The sequence below is a fragment of the Gavialis gangeticus genome, unplaced genomic scaffold (genome assembly GCF_001723915.1).
Source record: "Gavialis gangeticus isolate Ggan-Ray unplaced genomic scaffold, GavGan_comp1, whole genome shotgun sequence".
In the NCBI taxonomy this organism is placed as follows: domain Eukaryota; kingdom Metazoa; phylum Chordata; order Crocodylia; family Gavialidae; genus Gavialis; species Gavialis gangeticus.
Genome location: NW_017729014.1, coordinates 15,722,119 through 15,733,972, shown reverse-complemented (window position 1 = coordinate 15,733,972; position 11,854 = coordinate 15,722,119). Strand labels below are relative to the sequence as shown.

Here is an 11,854-nt window from a genome sequence, read left to right as displayed (position 1 = left end):
GTGAATTTTATAATCATGGCCAGCACTGAAGAAGTACGAAGAGAGATGGTTTGCCCCTGGACAAGTAGCTAGGGCTATTCAACCTAGTACTGACTGCAGGCTCAAAGCTAAGCTTGTGTAGAAGCCCTCTGAACTGCAGTCATGACAGCGACTACAGTTGCACATCTTCAGGTTGTTGCTGAATTGGGACCTTAACTTTTCCTGTGTTCTGCCTCTGTAGCAGGGCCTTTTTGCTCGTATTTTATTGAGTCACCAGGAGGAAGGAGCACTGAAGCGGGAATTTAATTGCCTGGTGACTGCCTTAAATTGCCATCAGCAGAAAAGGCTTTCTTCAGCAGCTGGACATTTCTTGGTGTCCTTCCCTCTCCCCACTTTCATCCCTGCCCTGCTGCCCCCCACACCAGTAAGGGAACATTCATTCCTGTGTCTGAAGAGGCATGGCAGGGCTCTTCTGCCTCTTGCTTTGGCATGTGAGAATTAACAAAGCTTTTCTGCCTAGGTAGACCCAAATGTTGTGTGTGATTTAAGATGGGAATTTTCAAAGGAGCTTGGGAACATTAACACTTAACTGTTTTGTGGGATCTGGGTGTTGCATTCTCCTAAGCCCCTCCAAGTATCCTGGCCTTAGTCCAGTAACATTGCTTCCTATTTCTGTAGCACCTTCCATCTAATGCACTTACCAGATATTAGGGCTCTCCTTCATGGGAGCTAATGGTTTAGCATTCCCAAGTACAGAGACGATGGACTGAGATGCAGCGGTGATGGGACAGGTCCATGGCCACATTGCTAATAGTGAACCCAAGTCTCCAGACCTTCTACTCATGTCATTGCATCAAGAGTTAAAGCTCTTAGTGCATACCACACGAGGGACCCTTGTTACTAGTCCAAGCTAAAGGCATTCTCCTTAGCTTTAGCAGACACTGCTGTAACTGTCTGAAGCCTATTAATTTGACGAACAGAGCACTGTTTTCTCAGCTTTCGAGTCTGGAAGCCTTTCCCTTCTCCTTCCTTTTTTTTCCTGTTTTTGTCATGGATGAAAGCACCTTTGAAAGAAAAATTGTTTTTTAAAGCCTGGCTGAGTAGCTGGAGTTGAACATTCAGGGAGTCTGTAGAACAGATTACTTGACCTTGACTTTCAAAGGTCAAAGTTGGCCTATTCCCCATGAGAAGAAATAACACAGTTCAGTCTTTACTTCTTCAGTGGCCGTTCCGTAAATAGACTTGTGTGTTTTGAGACCACCTGCTCGATCATCAAAATAGCTTTTGCCTCCACAATATTAAACCTCCAGGTTTAATTTGTCCCATCTTTAGTTTTCCTTGTATCTATTTATTTGGTGTGTGATATGATGGCTTAGTTGCCTAGTCTTCAAGCCTTTCAAACCAGAAATAAAAGGTTATTGTGCATGGATTCCTGCTACTTACTTTTTACGTGATCCTCTGAGATGCAAATAAGAAAGAAAGAGAGAGAAGGAAGGAAGGAAATGTATAATATTTAGCCCATTTTAGCATTTAAAGAAGCAGCTGAATTTTCAGACATTTATTCAGCCAGAACCTTAACTTCGAGTCCTTTAACATTCCTTGTTGCATCGTGATTGCTAACAAGAAGTCATTCAATGGCTGAGCCTTTCTGCTTATAGAGCTGCTTTTCAGGCCAAGAGCTCAATGAGCAGTGGCCAGTCACAGTTGGGTAGTATTTGCTCACACACCAAATGGCATGACCAACAGCAGGCCTCCTGATGGCACTCCTCCCCAGAGGTAGCGTTCCTTAATGGTGATTCTTAGAGGTGATTCTTAATGGTGTCAAGACACCAGGCAGCCTGTGTGCCCACCTGAGAGGAGTTTGGAGAAGAGAAGACTGAAGAGGGGTTTAATAGCTGCCTTCAACTCCCTGAAGCGGGGTCCAAACAGGATGGAGCTGGGCTGTTCTGAGTGGTGGCAGATGAGATGACAGAACAAGGAGCAATGGGCTCAAGTTGCGGCAAGGTTAGCTAGTAGGGAAAACACTCTCACTAGGCAGGAAGTAAAGCACTGGAACAGGTTACCCAGGGCAGTGGTAGAGTCTCCATCCTTGGAGATTTTTAAGACCCAGCTTGACAAAGCCTTGGCTGGGATGATCTAGTTGGGGTTTGTCCTGCTTTGAGCAGGGGGCTGGACTAGATGTGACTGGCTGAGGTCCCTTCCTACCCTCATTTTCTATGATTCGGTGATATACAAGCGTTAACTGAAGAGAAACTCCATTATGGGAATGTGGTAAATGTAAAGTCGTGGATCTTATAGCAAATGAGTGTGCGATATGTTCATTTACTGTAGAGTTAACAACCTGGGGGGGCATCTGCTGCAGGTTTGGACTGGTCATTGGAATCCGCTTGAAGTAAAATTGTTCCTTTCATTGTGAGAAAGGGGAGAAAAGTCTGTGAACAGTTTATTATTTGAATTCCATTGGTGCTCAGAAGGTCCGGCAAAATCAGGACCACACGGTGATAGCCACTACGTAAATGCACAGTAGAAGACATGTTTGCCATGAAGAACTTGCAGCAACATGACAAGGAAAATATTATTGTCTCAATTTCACAGATGGGGAGGTGGGTATGGAAAGGCTAAATGATAGGGCTGAAGTGACAGGGAGCCTGAGGCAGAGCCTGGAACTGAATTCTGATATCCAGCCCAGTGCTTGAAATACAAGACCTTCCCTGATGGCCTTGGAGTTGGCCCTAGGGAAGAAGAGCCAGTCTCAGTGCCCGTTACTGGAAATGGTTTTCAGTCCCAGTGGAGAAGCTGGGGCTTGGATGGATCTCGTCATCTGAATTAGCACCTCCGTGCACTGAGATGCAAACATACATCTCTGGTGAGAAGCTTGATTGAATGGATGTTGCAAGCGCGGGTTGTTTTTAAGCTGCAATGGAGCCACGTTAGCCAAGAGAGGAGAAACCTGCAGCACTTGCTCTGCAAAGAGAGAGAAGGATTTGGTTTCCACGGGCTGCCAGGGTTGCATGCAGATGTGCCACGATGGAATGAGGTGTGGAAATTATGCAGTAGGGTGATTCTTTCATAGCCATAAATGTTTGAATGATAAAGAAAAATAATAGTGCTTTATGCTTCTCTAGTGCCTTTATCTGAAGATCTCAAAAGAGTTTTGCAAGCATTCATGGGGAGACAGGGAGCAAAGCAGTCAGGTTTCCATTTCACAGATGAGCAAACCAAGGTGGAGAGGTGAAGCACTTCAGAGTGGGTATGCAGATCCCTCAGCTTTTGGTCTAGCATTTTACTGTTAGTTCACACACCCTCTTTTTAAGTAATCCTGCTCAAAAATACTTATCCAAGATCTTGGACTGCAGATGTCTTGCTGGGCATAATATAATTGCATTCTGCTTTTTACATTTTCTGGCATAGCCATTCTTTCCTTGTGAAGCTTTTCCATTCCAGTGTATAATCTGCTTGTACCTGGGAAGGAATCCCAAGGGCTGGGAAGTGGAAAGCTTGCTTTAAAATGTCAGCCCCTTTCCATTTTGTTTATTTCTTAACTGGATGCCTTATCAGCAACAGGCTTTCTAGCTTCTGGAACGAGAAAGTTCTTGGCAAACTGTATCACTCTTCAGATGAAGGGTCTTTTGGTGGCAAATGACTGAGTAGGAACGGGGAGAGCGGCTTGCTTTGCAGAGTGAAAACCTGAGTGTTTCTCTAATAGAAGGCAAACCACTGGTGCATTCAGGTACAAGAAACAGATCTTTGAAAGGGAAGGTCCATGCACTCCTGCGGCGTTATCACAGTGGTGTTACAGGAAACAAAATACTCTGGCATATATGAAGCATATGAAGTAGCACAGACAATGGGGCTACAATATATTTGCACTGTCTGGGCAGCGGGGAATCTAATTGCAGGTTTCAAGTTCAGGGGAAGATACCATTGGGCAGGCTGGTGCAGCATAAGTTCTGTGGTGTTCACAGCTCTGTGGGTGAACCTCACCCCTGACTTGAGCACTCACTGCTGATCCAGTGTTGGGCTCCCTTCACTGCTTCCCTGATGACCTTCCCCTTTAACCTGCAGCCCACCCTGCTCTTTCTGCCTTGCCCTCTCTGTGATTTTTCCAGTGGCCCTTATATCTAGCTAGATCTTAATAGAGGAGGTGGAGGATAGTTAAGGAAGGGCCAGGTCAGGATTGTCCAGATGTTGAGTAAAAGCCAAACTCCATAAATAACTTTGTTTTCAAGGTGTGGCCTTCCCCATTTGGCCCTGGCCCGTGAGCAGTCCTCCCTGGCATCTTTGCATCACTACTATCATTTTGTTGCTCTCCCCTTTGTGTCTGATGCTGATATGCTGCTTTTCTTCTCACAGTCCCTCGAATCAATGGACACCCCAAGCTGGACAGGCACCGCGAGCACCCCCCTGGTTATGACAGCTCTTCCACCATGATGAGCAGTGAGTTGGAATCCAGCAGCTTCATTGACTCTGATGACGACGATAATACGAGCAGGTAGGGAGCCAGTGTCGTGACATTTTGTGTACCCCCAGGACAGAGTCGCTATGTTTTCTGGTAATTATTTAGGGTCAGATTGTGATCCTGACTCTGCACCTGGTAGGGAACTTAAGGGACCATAAGATGACTCCTTACCCCTTATGCACACACCCTCTCTGTCACCGGTGGGGAGCAAGGAGATTCAGCCTTCCCCAACACATGGGCAGTCAGGGGTGGGGACTGGGTGGAGCTGATCTGACACACAGGAGAAGGAGTCTGCATCTGGTATAGGGACCGGGCAGATGATGTCTCCCATCGGGAGGAGATTATGACTTTGAGTCACAGGGTAGTCCCTGATCTTGTTCTGAGTAACCACAACAGCACGCTGCCCCATGCCTGGGGATCATACCAAAGTCAGAGCTGAGCACTAAGTTTACAGGGCTCTTTACACTGAGTAAAACTCCCTCCCTACTTTACAGGAGGCTTGCAATGGAAGGCCAGACATAGGATAATAGTTCAGGTGAGGGGGAGTGAGGAGAGGTGAGACATGCAAGGTAAGAAGTGTTTCTGGGGCTGTTGCAGGAGAGAAGAGCTTTTCAAGTACAGCACTGCATTAAGTGTATTAGTCATTAATTAGATGCCCTGTCCTGTGGCTCCAATGTTGGGTTTACAATGTTGCTAGCTTTATGTCACTGCCCAGTCAATTGATAGGATCAAGTACATAACTGGGGACTCCTTCAGAAGGATATTGCCCAGGGAGCTGATGTAAATCCAGCAACGCTGATAATGACTGCAGCAGCATCATTGGGATATTCACCCCACCCGGTAATGATACAGGCAGCTGACCACTGAACTAAAACTAGATGGGAGGAGTGCATCCTGGTGTCATTTCTTGAGGCCCCCCCCCTCTGTGAAGATGGGCACATCTGATCGCTTTTGCTTCCAGATACGAAGCAGCCTTTGGTGAAACTAAACGATGGAGGAGATCAGAAGAAGCACCTGCTGGAGCTGACTTCTGTGATCTGAATGCTGCCCTTTTGCTACTACTTTTCATTTACCTCTGAATACTAGGAGCTGGCTAAGAAATTTGGACCTAGATCCCAAATGCCTCCTTTTTGGAGAGCCAGTTAAGAAATTACATTGCGCGTCCTTCAACTGCTCTGTCCTCCTGCTCTGTATCTTCAAAGCAAGGATGGGCACATTTTGAAACCTAAATAAAGTGCACACATCAGGGACTGCCACACATTTCTTTTCTGTGACTTATTGTGAGCTGCAAATCACAGGCTATTTGTAGAATTCGGCAATGGTGTGAATATTGTAGTAAAACTTTTTTGTGAGATCTTCTAAATAAGTAGACACTTAATTAGTACCGTATTGGAAAGGAATTCCTATGGACTTACATATGCCCTGATCCCCAGGAGCAGAGAGGGAATTCATCCCAGTTAATGCTGTTACAAAGACAGCCTGTGTTGCCAAATATTTACATGGACTTTAATTAATCTTTACCTTGCATGGAGCCAGGGGATGAGGGAGTCTGTGGGGAAAAGCTCCTTGCTGTTTTTAAAGTGATCGTCTGTACCAAAGCACCCTTGTCTGAACATGTTTGCCTTTCCTTGAGGGGTTTATAGGCTGACAGGTCCCTCAGATTCCAGTTATGTATATTTTTAAAAGTCCCATTACTCCGTCACTGCAAGGTCTAGAACAAAAATAGGTGTTATTTTTGCAAGACCAGCCAGAGCTGATGCTTCGTTTTCCCCCTGCCGGCCTCTCAGTGGCAGTGTGCTATAAGTGCTATCTCTAGAGGCTTACCAATGTCCCACGCTCCCAAGCCGTCTCTTAAGGGCTGAGAAAACCCATTCCAGGTCTCTGGTCCTTCTAAGAGACCTCTAAGAAAAGCAGGAAAGATATCACTCAGTGTTTTCATACTATACGGTGGAAAGGAACCAGTTTAAAAAAGCAATAAAGGGCTCTCACTCAGCAAGATACTGGAACACATGCCTCCCTCGAGTAGCCCATTGCCTTGGGTAGATTTGCTCACAGGGATGCAGACGTTCGCTGCTTGGTGAGCTGGGCTTCAGCCACTTTGTCTTTGCATGTCCTTTTGAGCACACCTCCCAGGTCGGGCTTTTTAGGAGGGTGCAGTGAGGTGTTTGGCACATAAATGTCACTTTGCCTGTGCACATGTGAGTTTGTGTCCTACCAGTTCACCTGTGAAAAGGGGTGACCAGTTTTGTTCTGACCTGAAAAATATTTCCTCTCAGCTTTGGATGGTGTCGGGAACATGGATGCATGGCCAGCACGGGTAGACTCACATGCAGTTAGAGATTCCCCTTGCAAATGTGAGCCTTGAGCTTGGACCAGGTACATCTAAAATGTGCCGGCATCTGAAGCCCGACAGCCTAATCCTTTGAGTACCCTACACGTATGAGTAATCACATGGCTGTTCAAGTACTTTGCAGGTTTGGGCACTTTGCCTTTCACCTGCCTCTGCTGTAAGCTTCCCGGAAACCTACAGGCCTCGCAAAAAAATAATTCCTGCAGCTTATTTTGTTTCTTGTAAATAAATGAATTATTTCCATGGCAGCGAGGGGCAGTAGGGTAGGATTAGCACAGTCAGGGTAGCAGTTGAAGCACAGTGTGCTGGACCCAGCTAAATCCTGTCATAGATTTTAATAAAGCAAAACTCAGCGCCTGACCCAAGAAGAGAGAGGGAGGGAGGAAGGGAGGGAGGGAGAGGTTCCTAGAAGCTGCTGTGGGGGCCTATTCCTTTCTAGGCGATGGCAGAAGCTTTTGGCGCACACAATAGCTGGCAGCGAGCTTGTCAGGAAGAGCAGCTGAATGGAGTGCTTCAAGGTATGTTGTTTTCATCCCAAGACAATGTTCACAAGCAGGGCAAGGGACTCTGCTGGCAGGGGGGAGTAGTCTGAATAGGCAAGTGCAGCCAAATAGAAAATCAAGCATGTTCCAGTTCTGCTAGAGATCAGGGCCTGGGGAAAGGGCCCGACGGGGTAAGTTTGCTTCACTTCTCTGGTGTAGGAGGCTGATTTGCAAAGGGAGGGTGAGAGAAGCCACACGGACCACAATCCAGATGGAGTGGGTTTCCTTTTGTTAGCAGCAAGGAGGATGTGAACTTGGTACTTTTCTAGGTGCGTTTGATTGATTTGGACTCAGAGTGGTGCAGCGGAGTTGTTTAATCTCCAAGCCAATGAAAGCTGTGCTGGGTTTTGATGAAGCAGAGGAAACTTTATTTCAGTGAGCGAATTGTTCGTGGGTACTGTATGGCAGCACAGTTCCCTTCTCTATCTGCTAAATTTCTCCTTTTAACTAGCATCCTGTGAGACTGAAATTCCTTTGACTTCTATGCGACATACGGTACGACGAAGCATTTATTTTTTTGTAATGCTGGCATCTCTCTGAGTCTTGGGTTCTTGAAATACAAATGCAATTTCACTGTCTCTCAGGGCTCAAGGAATTTTGTGCTTTGATCTTTTGATTCATGTTTCTATTTTTCTGCTGGAAAGCAGAAAATTGCTAGTTTGTTCTTAAAGCCACTCCACTCCGTCCCCCTTTTTTAAAATCATAGGATGTTGCAGGGTGTATTGCAGCCCATTTTCAAGCCATTAAATAGTTTAAATATAGTGGTGTTTGCAGGCAGGGGGTGATATTTTGAGTATGGAGCTGGCTGGGGAACTGCTCTAAGCAGTCTGCTCAGTAAGGAGAGACTTTTATACACTCTCCTACTTAAAGGTAATAACTGGTTAGCAACTGAGAGGTACTTGAAAGTTTTGCTCACTGAGAGCAATTTGCATTTGTTTCACATGTGTTGTACTTTACAACACCTAGAAGAACCATTGGAAATAGAGTTTTCTAAAGCATCTCTGTAAGTTGTATTTGGTTTAACCTGTTGATTATAGCATTTGTGGTCCTTTCCCCCTCCTCGTTGGAGAGAATAGATTGCACTGATTTATTTATTGCTTTTTGGTAACGTTAGAGTGGTGTTGTAGCTGTGATGATTCAGTAATTATGCAAGAAGCAAGGATTTCTTGGAATGATCTCTTTTATTGGATCAACTGCATCGTTTGGATAGAGTTAGGCAAGCTTTTAGATGCAGGACATTGTGATTTGTTTTCTCACTTTAAACCTCTTCAGGGGATTTAATATCTCTTCCATTCCATAAAGTGTTAATGGCATTTTGGCTACAGCAGGAGAATGGGAGGCAGGACTCCTGGCTTTTGCTCATGGCCCTGACACTTTGTGAACCTGGGCAAATCACAAAAGGCAATGATCATTCTTACCCACCTTTCAGGGATGTTGTGAAGGTTCAGTAATGAATCCTTATTAAAGCGCTTTAGAAATGCTGGGGGTAAGTGTTCCTGAATATATACTTGCAATATTTATTTATTGATGATGCTGGGAGTAGGCAGTTATATTAAGGCCACGCGTATAAAAAAGTTGGCAAGTTGGGGAGATGGCTATACTGTGTTACAGTAACGTGCGGGAGGAAATAGGTTCAATTCCTTTGATTTTTTTCCCTGGCTATTTTTTAAAGAAATCCGCTATTTACAGATATGCTTTCATATTGTCTAGGAGTCTTGCCAAAGCAAACTGCCCTGCCTTCTGCCAACACCCAAGGTTATTAAGGCAGCTGAAGCCCTTATTTAAGTCCCTGCAAGAAGGCATCAAGAAGGAACTGAAGTAAATGCTTGCATATTTGCCGTTTTCCCCCTGCATAACTGTACTGTCCCTTTCTGTCTTCTACCTTTGTTCTGTGAGTACCCATTCCAGTGTTCCCCATGTGCAATGGGAAGATGCCTGGGCACAAACAGAGGCTGCCATTTTGTTTCTGACTATCACAGGCCCAGGAGTGAGAGCACCAATCCGCATCAAATAAAAAATCCCCAAAATGATTGCTTCTGCTTTAGAACTGAGACTGATTTCCACCCCTTTGCAGTTTCTGGTGCAGCGTTGCAGAACTTGCAGTATCACAGATCAAATTAATTCCACTTCTGTTAGTGCCGTGGTTCCCAATCTGTGGTATGGGTACCACTAGTGGATCGCAAACAACCTGTCAGTGGTATGCATTAACAGATTTATTATAATTATATGACAGAACTTTGCTGGTGGTACTTAAGGCTGAACTGAAAAATTTGCTGCTGGTACTTAAGTTTGTAGTGTTTAAAATTGGTGGTGCGCAACCTGGCAAAGTTTGGGAACTGCTTGCACTAGTGTATGATTGGCTTATAGCAAAAATACCAGAAATCTTACAAGGACAGGCGAGGTGCTTTGGGTGAATATGATAACTTTTGGTAGACCAACTTAAATAGTTGGAATTTTTCTTCTTAGAAAGAAATCTTACAAGAAAGTCTGTCTGCTTGGGATTTGTATAGACCCATACTGTTCAGAGCTTGGAAAAATAGTCAAGTGTCAGGGTGCAGATTAAGACTAAGCGTAGATTCATTTTTTGCCCTGTTAGGATACTGTCATCTTATCCAGAATTGTTAAGGTAATGATATGCATGTAGAAAAAGATGCTGAGACTACTGTTGATAGTGGTCAGCTAATTGTTCTCATCTTCATCACCCTCACACTGAGTATCTTTTGCCAATTTACCTTGCCTCCGTATCTACTTTGTCTCTGTGGGCGACTCTTTGGGGTAGCTCTCCCATGTAAGGTTTAAGGTCTGTGAGAGAGGGTCCTGTGTTGGTCTGTTGTGTGTCCATGCAGTATTTGGCATAACAGGGCTGCAGACATTACTGGAATACAAATGAATAATAAATGAGAGCCCAGCTCCTCTTGCTTGGACTCTTGGGTGATGACATAAGCTTCCCCAACATGTTCTGCATGCTGGGCTCTATACTGTGCTTCACTAAGCATGCTGTACTCTACCATGCCCCATTCACAAGATGTAATTTATCCTTCATCTCCTGAATCCCTTCTGTGTAACTGAGAGGTAAGCAGTTCAGAACAAATAGGGTATATTATTCCCTAAGAGATTGATGGTGAGGGCAGTACAGGACAATGGTGGTGGCACAACTTCTGGGAAGGCTCAGCAGTTTGGGTTGAATAACAAGCCAAAGTTTGGATACCAGTTCTCAGACCTCTGTATGCCCTGTGGCACTTTCTATCTCATGAGAAGCTGGGTTGTTCTCTAGATCTCAGCTGCTTTTTCCTTACGTTCACTCAGCTGTTGCTGTCAGGACAGGATTTCTTGCCACATTTCTGCACCTCTATTTCTATAGCACCCTAGCAAAAATAGCTGGTGTCCCTATCTGCTGGCCAGTTCCCTAAAGAATAGCAGCCTGCTGTTGCTTCCTGGTAATAAAATTACTTTCTTAGCTTCAGTGGTAGAAACCTGCCTTGTGCTGCTTCAGATCACAAGTACATATACTGTTAATGACTGGTTATGTATCCAGGGCCTGGAACTACAACAGGGGTAGAAGTTAACTGAAGTAAAGGCGAACAGAAATATTTTGGCCAGCTCTCTGATCCATCATTAGCACCAGGCCACTGTCTGTGACATACCTGCCGGCTGATATTTTTGCAATAGGGTATGTTCTTCCTCACTGTTACAAATTAATCAGGGCCCTTTAAAACAGATTTCAATGCAATTAGGAGCCAAATTAATTTTACTCTGGGATATATCAAAGCTTGCTTTGAAACAGAGCCCTGTGCTTGATGGTGGCTTAAAATGTCACTTCTAAGTGCTCAGAAAGTCAGGAGAGCAGCTGCATTTTCCAGCAAGAATTACTACAGGCATACAAGTCATTTTAGACCAGCCTGCATGATAAAATCAGATTGAAACCCTGCTAGACTCGCTCTTGGTGTTTCTGAGCAAGCCCGTGTCCATGCTCCCAAAAGCAGAAGGGAAAAACTGGCATGACCAGTCAGCATAGGTGGTCTGGGGAGGTCTGTTTATTGACAAGTGCATAGAGATGATGAGAAAGTTGAGAGCAGTACCGCACACTGGAATACACTTGTGTCATACAGCTGCCAAGAAAGCTTGGAGTGAAAACTGCAATACTAGGTCTTGACCAGACCTGCTCTTGGCAAAACTGTGAGCGCCGATCTTAAAGCTCTGAAGTCCCTATCCCTTATTCCCAGAATTGCCAACACATCCTTTGGCAGAGAAGGGAAGGAAAAACTCTGCTCCTAGATGTCCCTCCCCGGTCTCTTGACATTTCAAATGTGCTATTGCATGTGGCTCTCCCTGTCCTATAACACCAGCATCAGTAACTTAAGAGATGCTGTTTGCAATGGAAAGAAGCAGCCAGAGGCATTAACCCTTTCAGTGGCAGGGTTATTTGGAACTGAACAAGTTACACAGAGTGCTTCATGGGCACAGCTGAGTTTTAGGCAAACTATGTATCCCCTGCAAGCAAGAGTCCTGCTCCTTGGGTGTGGG

The 11,854-nt window shown here is 45.0% G+C and overlaps 1 protein-coding gene across 3 annotated transcripts in view; it reads left to right on the top strand.

The window, feature by feature from the left end:
- The window catches only part of DVL1 (dishevelled segment polarity protein 1), a 256,248-nt gene that overhangs the window by 210,585 nt on the left and 33,809 nt on the right, over positions 1 to 11,854 (top strand). For all 3 annotated transcript variants that reach the window (XM_019511836.1, XM_019511833.1, XM_019511835.1), the window contains one exon: positions 4,333 to 4,471. In XM_019511836.1, coding sequence (XP_019367381.1) covers positions 4,333 to 4,471 — 139 coding nt within the window. The remainder of the gene's footprint in view (positions 1 to 4,332; positions 4,472 to 11,854) is intronic.